Genomic DNA, 20,322 nt, shown 5'->3' on the forward strand with positions numbered 1-20,322 from the left:
TTATAAAAAGAAATCTTATTTTTTACCTAAAAATATTATTATGCTTAATAACACACATCACGTAAAAGTTAGGTGTTTTTCCCACGTTTCAATTGAATTTCCATTTGTGTCAAGCTATTTTTAAGTTCTATTTAATTTTTAAGTTCTAAATTATAAATTCTGATAGGATTTAGTTTTTGCAATGTTCAAAATAAATTTGATACCCATTGTATACCTGCACATTAGGCACCAGTGCTACTTGTTTTATCAATTAATGACTACTGAGCTCAAATTAACAACATCTCAGTTATCTGTATTATGTTTTATTTTACACCCGCATCACTCTACAGCACTGTTTTTTTTTCACAGATTAAATAAAGCCTGCATGAAAGGAACGCATCGACCGTAGTCATGATTAATAGAAACCTAGCCCTTCACAGGGCTAACATTACGTTAGCTAGGTACAGTAACGTTAATCTTACTTAGGCGCCCTTAGTGAGGATGCAAAATGGCTGGATGGACGGAATATACATTCAATCTGTATTGAATGAGCTGTAGTACAAACCTGTTTTATAAAGCATTTTTCGAGACACTATTAGGCTGCAAAAAAGGAAGAAAAAGAGAAAACATGTACCGGTAGGAAAAAAAAGAGCCAAAGTTATTTTCAGAAGTTCTGCAATCAGCCTAAATGTGTCGTTCAAAAGAATATTTGAGGCAGAGGAGGCCAGCAGATGTTGAGAATCTTTGATAAACTCCAGAGGACTGGGCCGTCTAAACAGTTATGGCAGCCTATGAATACTGGCACACAAACACAACCTCTGACCCATTTTTCTCCATGGAAGTAGTAGCCTAGGCGTTTGGCATCCGCAGCCCACACCTTGATGGGGCCACTGTGCACAATCACCATGACACTGATTACCCAAGAATGCTCACCCGCGCTAACCGTAATGGCTTTGACTGTGCCTGAAAACCTTTGATTGTGCCCCCTCACTGACCGCGTGGCCTCTAAGTGGGAGGAATCAGTCTGCTCAGTAAATGAGAACTTAGATATAAACGTGTGCAACACTTGAAGGATGAAAGCTAAGCATGATTTGGACGTTATACCTCACGCTCCAACTCAAATATATCCTCCCTAAACCAGACACAGTGGCAACTCCCATGGATGTATATTGACAAAGCATCGACTTTACTATCAGTTGACGGGGCTCGGCCCAATCCGTAGAGGGCCTATTTTCAAAAACTTAAAATTCAAAAATTTGCAAAACCAATGCTGCTAGCGATCTAAAACCAAAACAGGCACCTCCCTTAGGCATATATGAGTCTCCATTAACATTTACATAAAAAAAAATCAAAGTATTTTCCTAAAAAAATCCTGATTATTTTTTAGACAAGTATAACAAAATTTAAAATGGCTAAAAAATTCTCAAATTGTACGCTAGGTGCACGTAAATCACCAAATGAAAAGATAATCACCTATATTTTCAGGATCAATTGCAATATTTAACATGTCATATAAGTTTTAGCCCAAAATAGCAACTTTTTTTTTCTAATTTAGGGCCAGTTTTCAAAAGCTAACACCGGTAAATCATTCAATTTTGACATCAGAAACTTAATACTTTTGGAAAGCATGCAGAATCATCTTAATTTTACTCAACAAAAGCATAATTTGCATTTTTCCATATATGAACACAACTTAATGCAGTTGAATTCCACTATTGTGTAGAGATACAAAATACAACATGGCGGCCTTCACAAAACAAAGAGCTTTTTAAGTTGAAAATTCTTGTAGATAAATGCTTAAATCGCGGAATTTCTATAGATATGAACGTAAAACAGTCTAGATTCTTGCTTAAAAGCAAAAAACGGGCAGTTATTGTTCATTTTATGTAAAAATTTCATGCAAAAGTTATGGAACTGTGTAATCCAACATGGCGGCCGTCACGAAACAAAGAGCTTTTTAAGTTGAAAATTCTTGTACATAAATGTTTAAATCGCGGAATTTCTATAGATTTGAACGTAAAACAGTCGAGATTCTTGGTTAAAAGCAAAAAATGGGCAGTTACCGTTCATTTTACGTATTTCAAGCCAAAGTTACACTAATTTTATCCATTTTTTTTTTTTTTCCCACGTTTCAAAGTGCATGCATGGCGCTATTTAATAAAATAATTACATTGAATCCTCAACATAATAACTCTTGAGACACTCCTGCCTGAGTGTATGCAGTGAAACCTTCGTCCTATTTCCACCTAAATCCGACGTGAGAACGCAGCGTTTGAGTTTATCATAGTGAAAACCAACTCAACGTTCTACCTGGGTCAGCCCCCTAAGGGAAGGCGTGGTGCAATGTCTATGGGAGCTGTGGTGGGGTCTATGGAAAAAGGGTGTCCTAACTTTTTCTGTGAGTGCTGCATACAAGATAAAATGAAGGCTGCAAGGACCTCCTCAGCATTTTTCACTTCCATCAGTGCAGCCAGAGCCTCCTGACAGAATTCTTTATTTTACAGACGGCATGGAGGTTTCCCTATCTGCTGCAGTTATCAGAGTCTGACGATGATGAGTCACGTCAATACGCGAATGCACGCAGCAAAGCAAAACGCCTGGACTCATTTATCCGTTCAATTGGCTGACATACTGACATGTGATCAGCAGAGATAGTTAGTTAGCTAGTGTGTGTTTTCTGGAAAAGCAACAACAGCAAAAAAAGTTTTTGGAATTGATGCGACAAAAAAAGTGGATCAAAAATGGATCAAATCTTTAAGAGCATGGAAAGAGTTGAGGAGGCTTATTTATCATATTTAGTTGTACTTGCTCTGATGGGGAAGTTCAGAACATCTTAGCTGTCAATGTGCACTTTGGACTTATATTTGATCATTTATGCTAGGCTAGTTATTCATTTCCTTATGAATTAAAAAAGTCAGAGTTTGTGCGATCTTCAAAATATATTCCATTTCACTCTGCATAATATAAGTCATTTGTATTTTTCTGAATGTATGTTACTTATATCTTTATTAGTAAAAAAAAAAAAAAAAAAAAAAGCAAAAGTAAATGTTTACATTAACTTCAATTTTAATATACATTCTATGTTCTTAAGTAGTTAAAATTTAGATTTGGCATTTAGTATGTGAGGAAATGAGAGAAAATAAAAAATTAGGAGATGGAGGTTGGGGTTATTGCTGTTTTTGTTAACTTTTATTTGCAAATCATTGAAAAAATTGAATTGAAAATCAGTTTTTGTATGTTTTATAGAAATAACTGTGCCAAAACAGTTTTCTTTGCATTTCAGTAGTTTTAGGAGGTTCGCCCCGCACCCCCCCCCCCCTCCAAAAAAAAAGAAAATAGAGAAATAAAAACCGCGAACAAAATTTCTGGCTCCGTGGCGACCTTCACGTCGGGGAGTTCCTGCAAGAAATTCTAGCCACTTTCACCCCTGGCTCAGACCATATGCCGCACTCTACATCAAATTGGTGTGCATGGCTGTCACCTCAGGAAGAAGCCTCTTCTGAAGACGTTAATTAAACAAGAAAGCCCGCAAACAGTTTGCTGAAGACATGTCAACAAAGCACATGTATTACTGGAACCATGTCCTATGGTCTGATGAGACGGGCGGGCTGTCTTGTGTACCGTCTTCAGAAGAGGCTTCCTGCTGGGGTGACAGCCATGCACACCAATTTGATGTAGAGTGCGGCGTATAGTCTGAGCACTAACAGGCTGACACCCCACCTCTTCAATCTCTGCTGCAATGCTGACAGCACTCCTGTAACGAGTCACATGACATTTTGGAGTGAAAATGACAAGACTTAATTTGGACATTTAGGGATCTACGTTTTCTTTTCATAGGGGTGTACTCACTTTTGTTGCAAGGGGTTTAAAGATATTAATGGCTATATTTTGAGTTATTTTGAGGGGGAAAATAAATTGACTCTACTATATAAGCTGCACACAGACTACTTTTCATTGTGACAAAGTGTCATTTTGTCAGTGTTGTCCCATGAAAAGATATACTTAAATATCTGCAGAAATGCGTGGGGTGTACTCACTTTTGTGATACACTGTAGCAGTAGCAGCTGTGATGGGCATCACACCTGTGGCAAACCTGGGTGTTGCAACCCCACACTTTTACCCTTGCTATTCTTAATATACATTGCGGTCGCAAAAAATCATACAGTCAGCCGTAGGTATGACACCCTGGTACAAATGCATCGGCCTCCCATGTGTGTTCGTCAGGCACGCTCTTTTTTTTTTTTACTAGCTTTTTATGGTGGGATATGACTAAAAATGAGCACCATTACTCCACACAAAGCCTGAGAGGCCTTTTAACGCCCGGCAAGAGCGACGCTCAGCCGTCATTAGCTTGATGTCGCCTCACGAGCTACGCTTTGATCCCTAATGAAGCGCCATCCGTTATTTCTGCTCTTACTCACTCGCGCCAGACCCGTTTCTACAAAACTGCCTGTGTGACGCCATTTCTAACCGCCCCCCACCAATGGAAGCCACACACGACTCTCAGAGTTCCGTCTTAGTAGTCCACAACATGCTATCAGAAGATGCAATTCATTTTGAAAAGGAATTTTCGAAAATACGGTCGCTTAAAACTAGTGTTGCACAGATACCAATTTTTGGGCCCGATACCGATACCTGGCTGTGCAGTATTGGTCGATACTGATACCATTCCGATACCACTCTGTTTGCAAAAAAAAAAAAAAAATACACATATGTATATGTATATATATATATATATATACGTACGTATAAGGGACGCAACGATGCAGTTAAGTCACGGTTCGGTACGATTTTCGATACAATTCAATACATTTAATGCTCTGAAACAGAAAATACACCAGTTATTATTATTTATTTATTTATTTTTTGCTAACAAGCAAAAATAACAGTGCTATCATATAAACAAGCATTTTAGTGCATAATATTTACGTGCTTACTTCTTACTGATCTGAAGAAATTTTGTATATAAGTGCTGAGAACAATCTTTACTGTTTGTAAAGTGGGGCACACTGTTGATTGCTGCAGCTCTCTTAGCAGCTACAGTATATTTACTATATAAGCAAAACATCCTATTTGTGGTCCGAGTCCATCTATAACATGTGCTGAATTAACAGTATTTGCAGCATTATCTATAGTCACTGGTATGGATTGATCTGGCCTGCTTAACTTCCATTCAGTCATGGCGGTTTCTAATTCATCAATGTAGTATATGGACTACGCGTCGCTCTGGGCTCACGCAGCTAATGGCATGGGATCTAATGTAGCACATCTAGGTTGCTATTTGATGATATCTAGTGTGTGCGCGCGAGAGTTGGCATGGGATCTAACATAGGACATCTAGGTTGCTATTTGATGATAACTAGTGTGCGCGCTGCGCCGCTTGAGTGTTTTCTGGCCAAAGAAGTCACTTCTGCTCATTACTGCACAATACCAGCATATGACAATCGACTTTCATAAACAGGACGAGTTTGAAGTACGGCGCTCTTAATTTGCCACTCATTGTTCATCATGAAACCATGAGTTTGCTTAGTCTCCACGGTCTTAACATTTCTGATCCAATCGGCGCCACAACAGCAGGCGTTAGCTTACGCATGCTAATCGTTTGTGAAAGTCATATTAGAAAAGCAGCGCATATACGTTGTAGCGAACATCCTTAATGTTGATGACGAAGGTGTTAATTTCGTTTGTTAAATTTGAGACAAAGACATACAGATGTCATGCATCAGGATTTAGGAAGTTAGCTCACGTGGGGAGGACAGTATATTTGCGTCCAAGTGATGCCAGTAGATGGTATCGGCGCCCTAAATGTTGGTACTCGTCGATACCGATACCACCAATTCGGGCTGGATCGGCGCCCCCTGCCGATACTGGTATCGGTATCAGTGCAACTTTACTTAAAACTGACATTTTGGTTTTTGATGTTTTGTCCGTACTGAAAAGACTTGGGAAAATTTCAACCACTGACAAAATGTTTCCAAAACTCACCTTTCTGTGTTTGTCCGTTGATGATAAGAAAACACTTTTCGGTAACACTTTACAATAAGGGTCCCTTAATTAACATTAGTTAATGCATTTTTAGACAGTAACTCATGTTTAAGTAAAATGACAATAATTCATTTAATCCCTTATCTAACATTTATTAATATATTAATTAACATGAGTTAATGCATTAGTTAATGCCTTTTTAAGGCAATAACTAATGTTTAAGTAACATTACAATAATTAATATAATTCCTTATCTAACATTTGTTAATATATTCATTAACATGAGTTGATGCAGTTAATGCATTCGTTAATGCATAACCAGACAGTAACTAATAGTTTGGTAAAATTAAAAATATTTATAGGCCTATATAGGGTTAGGGTTTAGGGTTAGATAACTTAAGCATTTATAATTTCTTGGTTAAGGGACACATGTGCTACACTTTACAATAAGGGTCCGAAAAGCATTCAGTAATGGTTAATAAACGTTAAAGGGGGTTATCTTATGCATTTATAATTTCTTAGTTAAGGGACACATATGCTACACTTTACAATAAGGGTCCAAAAAGCATTCAGTAATGGTTAATAAAGGTTAAGAGGGGGGAACTTAAGCATTTATAATTTCTTAGCTAAGGGATACATGTGCTACACTTTACAATAAGGCAGGGCCGGCCCAGCCAATACGCAGACTATGCAGCTGCTTAGGGCCCCTGACCACTAGGGGGCCCCCAATCTGGCATTAGTTTTATTTTTATTCTATTTTGTTTACTACAGTTTGCTTTATTTGACTTTTGTGAGTTTTGATACTTGATTATAAGCTTAAAAAAATAAAAATTCTTCCTTAAATTCTTTCTTTCCACTTTTAGAAAAAGGTTTGGTGCTATCTACTGTAACTACTGACAATCATTTGGGGTGAGAAGTTTGAAGTATGCAGTGCAACAAAATCTGATTAATATACAAAATATGGACGTATGGGTTGGATTGCATGTATGGGTTTCACAGTACACTGTGACAAAATGGTGGGCCAAAAATATGTGCCCCTTTGCATTATTTTGCTTAGGGCCCCCAAATGCCCTGCAATAAGGGTCCAAAAAACATTCAATGATGGTTAATTGAACTGGGACTGTGTTGAAGCCCAGTCCCAAAGCACACGGTCCCAGTTGAAGCCTGGGACCATCAGATGAGGCCAAGATTGAGCTTTTTGGAACCAAACACTCTAAGTGGGTCTGGCGTGCCACGAAAGATGCGCATGCTGAAAAGCACCTCATACCCACTGTGAAGTATGGGGGTGGGTCAGTGATGCTGTGGGGCTGTTTCGCTTCTAAAGGCCCTGGGAACCTTGTTAGGGTGCATGGCATAATGAATGCTTTGAAATACCGGGACATTTTAAATCAAAATCTGTTGCCCTCTGCCCGAAAGCTGAGGATGGGTCGTCACTGGGTCTTTCAGCAAGACAATGACCCTAAACATATGACCAAATCTACACAGAAATGGTTCACCAGACACAAAATCAAGCTCCTCTCATGGCCATCTCAGTCCCCAGACCTTGTTTTGTTGGCAAAAGGGGGTTGTACAAAGTATTAACACCAGGGGTGCTAATAATTGTGACACACATTATTTGATGTCAAATAATTATTTCTTTATGTGGGATTTTTTCCCCACTGAATAAATGCACTTGTATTGAAGGTCGGATTTTTCTCTTTTTTTCCATTAAGGTCCCATATTATTTGAATTAAAAAAAAATATTAGAAGCTAAAAAACACATCTTAACCAGGGGTGCCAATAATTATGGATGGCACTGTACTTGACAACATGCAAATGCTTGCATTCCCATGTGGACATCATTATGGATTACAATAAAATGTAGAACTTTGACATCTTTCTTGAGCGAAGCAACGAAACCAGAGCAAGATAAATGGGTTTCGACTTAAAAGACTTATTTGACAGCTCAAAGTTTGGAGCTTCACTGAAAGCATGAAGTGGAAGCCGTGAGAGCGTTATAGTCATGTACCCTGAGGTGGCACCGTCTTTATGAAGCCGCACCTTGAGCTTTAACACGGCAGTAAAGACGAGAAGCATCATTAACGCTTCAAACGCAACGCTGGGCCCAATATGGCCTCGGTGCTGTGCGGTTTTGCTCGGAGTGAGATTCCACGTGTGTATGAAGTTTTGTGGGTTTGAGCTGCCTATTAATAAGCTGCTAATTGGCCTGCTGGGTACGAGGTGCGGGGGATGATGAGTGGGGGGGCGAGCCGAGACAGCGCCAGTGTGTGGCGCACATGCTGGGTTGAGCGGGAAAAGAAAGTGATATGAATTAACATTAATCCAGACAAAGACGGGATAAAAGATTATATAAATAACTTACATATTCTTGGAGTGAGTTGTGCAATGAAATTCATTAAGTGAGTGCAAGTACAAGCAACACGGTACGGAATTTTGTTCCCGTGATCCAGTCTGTGCGCGCCAGCCATGAGCATGATGTGATTCTACGATGCACAGCTGCACACAAGACAAAGAGAGAACGTCATTACAAGAGTGGATCAAGTTGCGTCCCGGAGACTCCCTGGCTGCCTGCTCCCTTGAGCGCTCTGCCAGGCTGGCATACTGCTGGCTGGCATGCACACGCGCCTTCACAATCAGCCGATTTAATTTGTCTCAAGACACTTTCATTGTGTTGAGTGCTCTGCCTCGACTGGTTTACCCCGCAGCAAACTTGGAAGGGTATACATCAGTTCTTGAGAGAGAAGATGAGAGATATTTGTTTTACAGTAAAAAACGACATGATTTTTTTTGTCCCACAACAATGGGAATAGACACTATGTTCTGTAGTCAAACTGTCACCAATGTGTATTATTACCCACTCCAGCCTACCGCATCCAATACCATACATATTAACTTAACAACGTACAGTGGTACCTCGACATAGATTCGCTTCGATACACGATCTTTTTAACATCTGACATAAAATGTGACTCGCCATTTGCCACATGCTCGAAATACGACGACATGACAGCGCCGCAGACGGGTGCACGTGGGATTTTCTTGTGAGAGAAATCAACACAGGTTCCAAGAAGGTTAGTTCAGGTGGTGAAGGGAAAAAGTTGACCCTTACCCGGAGGCGCAGTAAAGGTGAGGGTCGGCTCTCAGCAGCCGGCCGCGGTGGGGAGCCAGCCTGAAAGCCCTGGGAAGAAGCCCCAGTCTGCCCCGATCGGCGGCCGCGCCAGGGGCCCTATCCCCGCGAACCGAGAACCGCGGCGCTTTCGCGCGATTTATTTCAGAACTTGTACAACACAACACGTCTACTGTCCGCTCCAGTTGACGGCAACAACATTAAAAGAGGAAATAAAATAGAAACGCACTCTTTATCTCACCGTCATGTCAGCCACGCGGTGCATTCAGGTACAGCACATTAGAACCCACTGTGTAATTGTCATTTGTAATAGCCGTATTTATTAAGGATTTAGTCTAGGTTTTTGAGCTGTGGAATTAATTAATTATTAATGGAATTATAATGTATTCTTATGGGAAAATCTTGTTCGACATATGACCATTTTGATTTACAAACAAGGTCGTGGAACGAATTAAATCCGTATGTAGAGGAACCACTGTAATACATAGTTGATATGTACCAAATTTAGATCTTAATTCCTGAACTCCAAACATGGAGTAGCCCTCTAAAACTTCCTAGCTATGGACTAAAGTTCCTGAAATACACTTTTAATATGCTGCAACCAGTGTTGTCACTACTACGTTACTAAGTAAATCGTTACTGTTATCTGATTACGTTCTTTCAATAACGAGCAATCTAACGCATTCATTTTTCAAAACGGGTAATTTGATGGTTTCCTTAGTGTCTTTGCGTTACTATTTTGTTATTACCTCATAACGTTTGTAGAATGAAGAATATTGTAGTCATGTACGAAGAGCATTTTGAATTGAAAATATTAGAAAGGTATGTTTTCATATTTTATTGAGGATAGCATGCAAACAATGACAGAAGGGGGAAAATAAGTGAACCCTCTACCTAAAAAGACTTAAAAGGCAAATGAAAACGTTTTTTACCAAACATTTTAAGTCAGGTGTATGCCCAATCACTGATGACTGGTTTCAAGCTGCCCTTCCCACTATAAAACATACACCTGGTAAGAAATGTTTTGATGAGAAGCATTGTCTTGTGTGCATCATGACTCGGTCGAAAGAGCTGTCATAAGACCTGAGATCAAGGATTGTTGATTTGTATTCTTCTCTAAAAGTCTGGATGTTCATCAATCGACAGTCAGAGAAGTTGTCTACAAATGGAAAGAAGTTTTCACTGTTGCTTCTCTCCAAAGGAGTGGCCGTCCACCAAAGATGATGCCAAGAGTTCAGCGTGTTATACTCAGAGAGGTAAAAAAGGACCCTAGAGTGTCTGCTAAAGCCTTACAGAAATCACTGGCACAGTTCAACATCTCTGTGCACACATCAACTATATGTAAAACTATGGCCAAGAATGGTGTTTGTGGGAGGACTACACGGAAGAAGCCGCTGCTGTCTAAAAAAACCCCATTGTTGCTCGTTTAATGTTCGCAAAAAGGCACTTGGACACTCCACAGAAGTTCTGGCAAAATATTTCTTGGACTGATGAAACCAAGGTAGAATTATTTGGGAGTAACACACAACATCATGTGTTTAAGAATAATGGAAAAGCTCACCAACATTAACAATTCGTCCCCACTGTGAAGCATGGTGAAGGGAGCATCATGATTTTGTTTTGCTCCCTCGGGGCCTGGACAACTTGCATTCATTATTGGAAGAATGAATTCAAAAGATTATCAGAATGTTTTGCAGGAAAACCTGATGCTGTCTGTCAGACAGTTGAAGCTAAAAAGAGGATGGATGCTGCAACATGTCAATGATCCAAAACACAGAAGTAAATCAACTTCAGAATGGTTTCAGAAGAACAACATACACATTCTGGAGTGGCCAAGTCAAAGTCCATACTTACTTTTTCATACCACTGTACATTGATAACAAAGCCTAATCAGTAAAGTAACAAGATTACTTTTTTGAGGAGTAATCAGTATTTAAATTACTTTTTTTAAAGTGATCCTCTGATTTAAATACATGTAGGCTCTAATAAACCACAATTGTTCTCTTGTACTAAAATATGTTGTTAGAAACACATAAAATGTTAAATCAAAGGCAATATTTTATAATATTTAGTCCATATTTTGACCGTTAGTTGGCGCCATGGTTTGCGGGCTCGCAGTGATGACGTCATTGGTATCTTTTCGAATGTGTAGCGTGTTCAACAATTGCTTATTGCTGCCTAAACTCGCGAAGTAAAATGCCACGATGTGGTGCTTTTGGATGCAGTTTCCAGTCAAATGGAAAAAAGGGGAGAGAAGTGAGTGGTCAAGGTGGAATTATTATTTTTAGTGAATAAATGTGCATAAGTGGAAGCTTCTCCCCCTTTTTGGTCCCTGTATGCATGTATCCTACCCACCACGCGTTACAACTGGCGCCCGAACATTTTTCCTGGATCCTCAGTCAAGTAAGGGTCCCATCGCGTCTGAAATAATGGTTTTGGATCTGTCCATTTATTTGTATTCGTCGGTCCCACAGCGGCTTTTCGGATCAGTCTATTTTGTGGAATCGACGGCCTAATCGCGGCTGCGATATTGCCATGGGATCGGTCTAATTCCTGGATCTTCGAGTGAGTAAAAAAACGCGGATTTGGATTAGTATTGCTATCTTTTTTGTTGACTATTCTTCGTGGGAGTTTTCCCCAAATCCTACTAAATAATTAAAGCACTATGGCACGCTACAGTGACGACAGTGACTCTGACGTGGACCTTACAACAATGTTGGAGTTCGTCAGGGAATGCGTGTTTGCGTACTGCTGAGCTCCCGAGTGAAGAGTGGTCAAGGTGGAAATATTATTTTTTGTGAATAAATGTGCATAAGTGGAAGCTTCTCCCCTTTCTGGTACTTTTATACACGTATCCTAGCTACCACGCATTACAATGTACAAGACCTGGATTAAACAAGGTGTGCTCTTTGGCCTGTACTGTATGTAAAGCACACAACAGCTCTGGATGCTAACAATCTACATAATTATAGTGGGAAAACGTTTGAAAATGCAATATGCTTACCTTGAATGTCTGCTAATAAAACCGGAGTTCCCGAATCCTAACAGCATGTCGCTCCCAACCGGGGTTCCCAACAGGACTCTCTCGCATCACCAGTTTTGCCCAACTTTTGTCTTATCAGGTATTTGCTACACGCATTTTTCCCCGAAACTCGTCTTGTGAACGACCGACAGTGCTGTCCTGCTCTTCACTTTTCAGATCTGGTTCAAATAGGAAGGGTAGAACTGACGACATGTTGGGAAAGCTAACGAGTGACAAGCTGGAATTTCGGCATTCGGGGCCAGTGACGTCACGCACTGCGACGTAACAAGAATGGCGACCTATCACTTAAATTAATTTTCCAAACTTTATTAAAACAAAAACATTAAGAGGGGTTTTAAAGTCAAATTATTATAACTCATACTAACATTTATGTTTTAAGAATTGTCTTAAAAATAAAGGATCCCTTTAAGTAATCTGTGACAAACTGGCTGCAACTCCATTACCCTCTGCCTCTGTACGCTTGTTGTTGGTCCCAGCAGCCAGTCGAACTTTGAAACTTGATAGCGTCCTGCTCCAGACTTCAAGAGCCTCACGTATTTCCACCAGGCTCAACTAAGAGCTCAAAGCAGCTACCACCCATGCAGTGTTCAGCCAAATATTAAGCTCTGTGTTGACATGTTCCTTAGCAATTAGGACAATTGTTTCACTATAAATTGAATCGGTTGTTTAACGTAAGACAACCTGGTGAGTCATTAGGTTAAAAGTAAGGGTGGATACATTTTTATGGTATGGATAATGTGTATGTGACTTTCTCCCACTTCTGTTTCTAAGGTCTCTCCATGGCAACGAAATCTCTGAGCTACCTGATGGCATCTTTGGTGACGTGGCCTCGCTTTCTCACTTGTAAGTCTCTCTCTCACACACATGCTTGCTGTATTTAACAGCTTATCTAATATCATCTGCACCCACACACACAGACAGTCGTGCATACATATGCTTTCAGGCAGCAGCGTGGCACACAGTGGCCAGTCTGTAGCCCTCTTTGGTGGGCTTGACCTCACTCCCCTTTCTCTAATTGGGTGTGCTGTGGTTAAAGCTCTGCACAGAGCCTTTCACTGTCACATCTCTATCTCCAAAACACACACTTTTGCTCATATGGTCCGCATGGATCTATGTTTATTTTGTCTGCGCCCCCCCCCCCAATTTAAACGTCATTCCTGCTCAATAGACTTATCAGGGTGAGTAAAGAGAGGACAGCGACCTTCTGAAGAGTCAGGGCGAGACAGCGGGAGGGTGACTGACTGATCTTTGCTCCTGGTCAAGTGGCGACCTTGTTTGCAGATGTCAGGTGTCAGCTATTGGCGCGGCCTGAAAGATGAGCCTGTGCGCCGCCATAATGGAAGTGCATCGATTTAGGATTGTGAGGACATAGCCCACATTGATCGCGCTTAAAAACGTCTCGTAGTCACACGTTGGCACGGATGGGAAAGATTCATTCTACTCATACTACACACAGAGGCTATGAAAATTTACCAATGTAACCACAGTTCTATGAATCCCGCGGGCCATATATTTCCAATGGTACTCAAAACATCTGGTAATAACGGATTAATAGCTTTCTTCATTTCAAATCAGTTTTAGTCATTTTAGTCTTATTTGACGTGCTTGAATAAACATCACAAATGAGCATTTACTCTGATTTTTTTAGTTGATACAATGCATTAATACTCATAATTTTCGCTCATTATCACGGTTGGGTTTGCTAAGCGGCTCAAAGACTTCAATGAAGGTGTAGAGAGACACCACCTGGTCGTGCAAGTTATTACACCACTAGTGCTCGTTAGAAAAAGAAGCGAAATTTTCCACTTCCACTCAAATAGAAGAACAGTTACTACTTATTTTAAAAGTGAATAAAAATGTATTAATGTATATAGGTATATTTATAGTAAAAGCAATGTTAATATTTGTCTAATACAAGTGGAGAAAGGTTTATTGGTGGATTTTCTCAAGTTAAAGCGCCACACAGAAATTAATAAATATAATTGTGTAAGCAGGATCTTTGTATTATTTTTATTATTTAATTACAGGTGCTTTAGCTCATTTCAATTTATTTTATTTAAATGGGCTATTATTAATTTTATTATGTGTTTGTATTTTACAAATGTGATGTATTATTCATTTATATTGTATAATTTATGTTGTATAACTTTAGTTCCTATGTGAATACGAGTTCCTACTTGTTTTGTTGTGGTAGGAGGATTTTGTATTGAACAGGGGGCCGTGTTGGTTATTATTACAGCACAGAAGACAACTGTAAATAAAAAAAAGACAAGTCAACTGTGCCCGGAACTACCACTCAAGAGATCTGATGGACTCAAAAAGTGGGTTACAATTGCATATTAATTTGAAAATCGACTGGATCCACCGTGTTTTTACACGAGTAACTTCCGGTCTGCCCGGTCTGCTAGCTAGTAGCATCGACGCAGGAGGGCCGCGTCTCTCGTCAAATAATAAACTCTGCCGTTCTTTTGCCGCTTCTGGGACGCGTCTAACACGCGGCCGCACTGCGACTGGTGTGCATTGGCTGATTGACTTTAACGGCCACGTTTCACTGCGTTCTCGCGGCAGCCACGTTGTCGCGCCGTTGACATTTTGTCCTACCGTGTTGGTCCTCATTATAGTAGAGAAGACGGAGTAAATATAATTTACACAAAGAAACTGTAACCCGATCGACTCACAGCCTCAAAAAGTAAGGGTTACATTACGTCAGAAACTCGTTCGGTACGCGTCCGTTCCGAACCAAGCACCAAGTACCAAAACGGTTCAATGCGAATACATGTACCATTACACCCTTAGTATTAATAGAACAAAATAACAACCATAGGCGGAGTTTGACTTTTGGGGCAGGGGGGCACAACATGTTGATGACCCCGAAACGCAGTGTCAGCAATAAAATTAACTTAAAAGAATATTTAAAATAATAAGTTGACAATGAGTGTTTTTTTGTTTTCCATCATTGCTGAGGGGAATTCTAAATGAGGCTGTTTCGGGAATAGATCGTCATCCATTGAATTTGGTACGCCTGCCGATGTCGTGCCAATGTAGTTACCCCAGTCAAAAATTGTATCCCCTGGGCGGAGCCATTTGGAGTTAGATTTGGGTCTTTATTATTCAATCAAAAAAAAGTTCCTTGAATTAAAAAAAAAAGTTGCTTCAATCAAAATAGATATTTTTAAACCAAAAAGTTCGCTTCAATCAAAAAAAAAAAAAAAAAGTGTTTGAATGCAAAAATAAATTTGAAACAAAAAAAAAAAATGCACGTGAAAGCTGCTTTTCTTTGATTAATTTTTTTTTTTTTTTTTTTTTTTTTTTTTTTTTTTGATTGAAGTAATGTTGATCTGTGTTTGGGGCACATTTTGGCTAGGACATTTTTCTCTTTATTATTCAATGAAAAAAATAAGTTGCTTCAAAAAAAATATAGATTTTCAAAAAGAAAAATCACTTCAATCAAAAAAAGAAAAATTTCAATTATATAAAAATGTTTTTGAATGCGAAAAAATATTTGAGATTGAAAACTTTGCATTTGAACACTTAATTTTTAATTGGAAAGTTTTCTTTGATCGAAGCAATCCTTTTGTGTTTGGGCCATATTATGATTAGGACATTTGTGTCTAAATCATTCAATCCCCCAAAAAGTTGCTTCAATCAAAAACTATTTTCAATCAAGGAAAAAAAATCATTTTAAAAAATATTTTTTTTGTCTAACATATGTTTTAAATTATATCCAAAGCAAATGACTGTCTAAGGTGCTCGAAATTTTTTTTCGACCCATTATAAAAATGTTTTTTTTGTTCATTTCATTCATTTTTGTTGCAGTTTTATTGCTTTACAGCGTTTATATTACATGCAATGACACTTTTCGGCCGCCAGGGGGACCTGTCCCCCCTTAAAATCCGCTTATGATAACAACATGACCATCAATTAATGAAATATCAAACTCCAATATCTCTTTGTCAAGCACAGACTTAATCTGCACCACACAACCACTGATCATATTGCTGAACATAAGCTCATGGGTGAAAGTGGGCCAGAACAGTCTGGAACGCAGACGATTGGGGGCCGGAACGGGGTGGAACGATGCTTTGTTCCCGAAATATGAGCCCGGGATTGAAACATTGATCTCGGAACTGTGAGGGGAACGTGCTAACCACTGTGTGTGTGAAACCTGTTGTGTTTTATTAGATGGGGCTTTGCAAGGCAAAGGCCCATATTGCAAAATTGCTTTTTTTTTTTTTTTTTAGAATGGCGTTTTTGGCACACCAAAAATGACTGAAATTTTCGCACGACGCAAGAAATTTTTCGAACAAACAGATTTTTTTTTTTTTTTAAAAGAACAAAAAAATTTCAAAACGCTACTTGTCCTACAATTTTTGACCATTTTACATAATTTACACATAAAAAATTCCGGGACGGTAAGGAGCATAAATGTTGTATAAAGAATTTGGCAAAAATGTATAGTTCCCTCAACAAAAACTCTCCCATTCTTTTCTAATGAGGTGCCATTGACAGCAATGTACGTCCAAATTTCCCATTCATTTTCAATAGCAAGAAAACAGGTTCTTGTGATTTTTGACCATTTACCATTACAACCCCTTGACATTCTGTGACCTGATATCACCAGGACGCGTCCCCAAAATTTCCCCAAATCAACAGGAATGAGCCCAAAATGTCCCCAGATTAACAGGAAGTTAGTTACCTGACATCAACCCTGTCCCCCAAATAGATATCTACAGGACATGTCCCACCAAATGTCCCCAAATCAACGGGAAGTGACCTGATAGATCCCATTGTAATTTCTCTAGAAATTGCAATTTCTATTTGGGTGTTATATTTATAACTGTGCCAAAAGCAGTTTTTGCATTTAAGTGGTTTTAGGAGGTTTAAACCCCCCTTCAACTAAAAAAAAAAAAAAAAAAAAAAGTCTTCGTGCCGTACTTTGTCAGGGAGTTCCGGCAAGAAAGTCTAGCCACTTTCACCCCTGCATAAGTTACAAGGGTAAAAAAATAAACAAAATTCATAAAAACGTACAAAGATAACAAGTATACATGACCAACGTTTACAATCATCAAATAGAGCTAAGAATAAAAAGAGATCCGCATACTGTATGGTAAGAACATACGTGATTAGGTCATGTTGAGAGAGTATTTCCACTTTTTTTTTTCAGGGCAATTGGCGCCAACCCGCTGCACTGCGACTGCCGGCTACGCTGGTTGTCTGACTGGGTCAAAACCGGATACAAAGAGCCCGGTATTGCCCGATGTGCTGGTCCACGTGGTCTGGAGGGAAAATTGCTTCTAACCACACCGGCAAAGAAGTTTGAATGCACAAGTAAGCTATATTTGGATATCCATCTTGATCCTTTATCATTTTGTGTTATGATTTCTTTTCTACTATTTAGATCTACTCAGACTTTGCTTTCATTCTTGGTTTTGTGTATCTTTGATATTCAGCAGCTAGAAGTCATTCACAGCAGGGGTGCTGAAGATCTTTTTTATTTTTTCCCATCCAAAAACATCTGTTTCAGTCCGAATTTGTCATGGTAGCGCATCTTCTCCATACACAACATGCACAATGGCAGTATAGTTTACGTACTACTATTAGGCTACTTCAAAGACAGCGTTCTATTTCACCTAGTGTGTGTTGGAGGTTTTGTATTGGAAATAAAAGCGCCTGAGTTTTATCACAAAAATTCCTGCAGCTAGACGGCGCAATGACACACACACATTTGAAAACTAATAGGTCTAATAAGCCTCGGTTTAACAACCCCTTTTCACAACACTAAAATAAATTATACACAAATATCCAACAGCGCTCTGCACGACAGCAGCTCAACAGCAACAACAAACAATAATATGCCTACAATGCAAGCGTGTCTTTTCTATTTGAAGACACCAAAGGTCCATTTCCTTTCCGGTGTGTTGTCGCTGAACTTCATCATCAGTGGCTAAGGTCCATTTTATCTAAGATGGTACTATGGAAATGCAGCAATTGGGCTAGTGATTCACCAAAATCATCTCCATTGTCTAAATCTGTAGTGTGTTCAAAATACTGGTGCACGATAATTATTGATCCGATAATAGGAATTTATGACGTCATCCCGATAAATCCAATAACATTATTAATAGGACCGATAATATGTATTGTGCTGGCTTTACAGTTTACAGTGACTTGACAAACTAGTATAGAAAAGCAGTTGACCATTTGCGGGGCATTGCTCCCACCTGCTGGTCAGAATAATTCGTTGCATCTATTTTTTTGTCACAGTAGTTTTGTTCACATTACAAGCTCATTCACATACACATTGCGGTGTCTAGCGGTGTCGCATTGACAATCGTGAATGCTTTCTGTTACGTTTCCGCCTCGGAAATATGTCTGTAAGTATTTTATGTGTACTATAATATATGGATGTGCACCACATGTTTACGTCTGTGGTGAAGGGTCAAATGTACAGAACTTAATAAGTTGTTGTGTTATGGAAGCCAGCTAGTGCTTTAGTAGCTCAAGCTAGTGTGCTATGCCATACATATAATAGTTGTGTATATAAGTGTATAGACCCTACCCACCGACGTCATAAAACTACGTGCTCGCTGTATGGTTCCGCCCACTTGTCCGTCATTTTGTCTCTGTATTAGCATTGGTTTCAATTGATCGAGGAATTTAAAAAGCATTTCATGGAAGACCCGGTGCTTTCTGATGCCGTAAACTCACTGGATGTGTTGCATAAAAGGCGTTATGTGGAAAAGCTTCGTTCTATACAGTCGCCAGATCCATATTTGATGCCTAAATCGATGATTTTTGACCGGCTGCCTTCGCCGTCTCTGCCTGACCCTGATATTTACAACTATCTTGTCCACACAAAATCAGCCTATTCTCACGAAAGTTTGAAAAATTTTAAGAGCTTGGAGGCTTATAAATGCTACGTTGCTGGTTGGGTGAAACAGGTCCTCGTACACGAAAATTCGGCAGGAATCTTGTGCTCGGAAGGTGAGTTACGAAATTTTCAATTCAAGATCTTTTGTTCTTGCTAACATCCACTGTCAAGTCTAATGTATTTCATGTCATTTGTCAATGGAGCTAGGGTTTTTAATGTTTATATGGTTTAGCGATAGCACTCACTACATACATACGTGTATGTTGTCGGCGATTAGCCTAGCAATGATCTTAATTGTGGTTGTCAGCCCAAAACCCTCTAAACATATATTAAATGCATCTTACCAGATATAAAATGACTTCTACATAATCTGTGGTAATCGTTTGGAGCCCAGTTTTCTCGTCGAATTGCAGCAGCCCATCTCGCTCTCTCCTCTCCGTGTCTCTCGGAATCCGGTAGAACTTCAAGTCTCTCCGTCTATCTTCTCTGGTATTGCAACCGACCGCCACACACGCCTTCACCATTTTGATGATTAATGTTAACGAGCAGAAAAACACGCCGTAAATAGGAGGAATGTATGTAGCCGTAACAGGTCAACACGATGTGTTGACGGACAAGTGGGTGGCACCAGTCAGGAGAGCGGAGTTGTGACGTCACGTGGGTAGGGTCTATAGTGCAGTTTGTTGTATATTGAGTATTGAATATGTGTATTTTTCTGTTGTACTTTCACATTATTAAGACGAGTGTCTTTCCATAAAAGCAAGAAAAGACCAAGCCTTGTGGTTTATGGAAGTCCATTCATTTTTAGCTGGCTGTCAGGCAGTGCAGAAGTGAAACGCACTGTTTTGTTCATGTCATAAAATCTGGTGAGATCAAAGGCAAATCTATGTTGAATCCACCACTAGTTTTTTGTTTTTTTTAAACCTCCAGGTGTTCAAAAACTCAGGTTATACATTTAAAAAAATATATATTTATTATCGGTTATCGATATTGGCTATCGGTATCGGCTTTGAGGAGCAGGAAGTTATCGATATCTGTTTCAAAAAATGGATATCGTGCACCCCTAGTTCAAAACTTTTCTTCAATGGGCACTATTACAGAACTAGCCTCATAATCATCATCATTTTTTACGTCAAATTGAAATTGAGAAAATTTAGCTGTTTTTGTAAAGAAAAAGACGTTAAATCATTTTTGCACCATGTTAACGCCTCCTCTATCAAGAGTTAACTTTTCCGTTCCAATAGCGTCTTCTTCAACATGACCCGGCAGAAAGCAAGGTGTCAGGTGGTGACCATGTTATTAACAAACAAACAAAAA

At 39.4% G+C, this 20,322-nt stretch overlaps 1 protein-coding gene across 4 annotated transcripts in view; it reads left to right on the forward strand.

The window, feature by feature from the left end:
- slit1a (slit homolog 1a (Drosophila)) overlaps positions 1-20,322 on the forward strand; it is a 274,736-nt gene that overhangs the window by 235,912 nt on the left and 18,502 nt on the right. For all 4 annotated transcript variants that reach the window (XM_057847549.1, XM_057847552.1, XM_057847551.1 and 1 more), the window contains 2 exons: positions 12,906-12,977; positions 17,299-17,462. In XM_057847549.1, coding sequence (XP_057703532.1) covers positions 12,906-12,977; positions 17,299-17,462 — 236 coding nt within the window. The remainder of the gene's footprint in view (positions 1-12,905; positions 12,978-17,298; positions 17,463-20,322) is intronic.

The sequence above is a fragment of the Corythoichthys intestinalis genome, chromosome 10 (genome assembly GCF_030265065.1).
Source record: "Corythoichthys intestinalis isolate RoL2023-P3 chromosome 10, ASM3026506v1, whole genome shotgun sequence".
Classification (NCBI taxonomy): Eukaryota; Metazoa; Chordata; class Actinopteri; order Syngnathiformes; family Syngnathidae; genus Corythoichthys; species Corythoichthys intestinalis.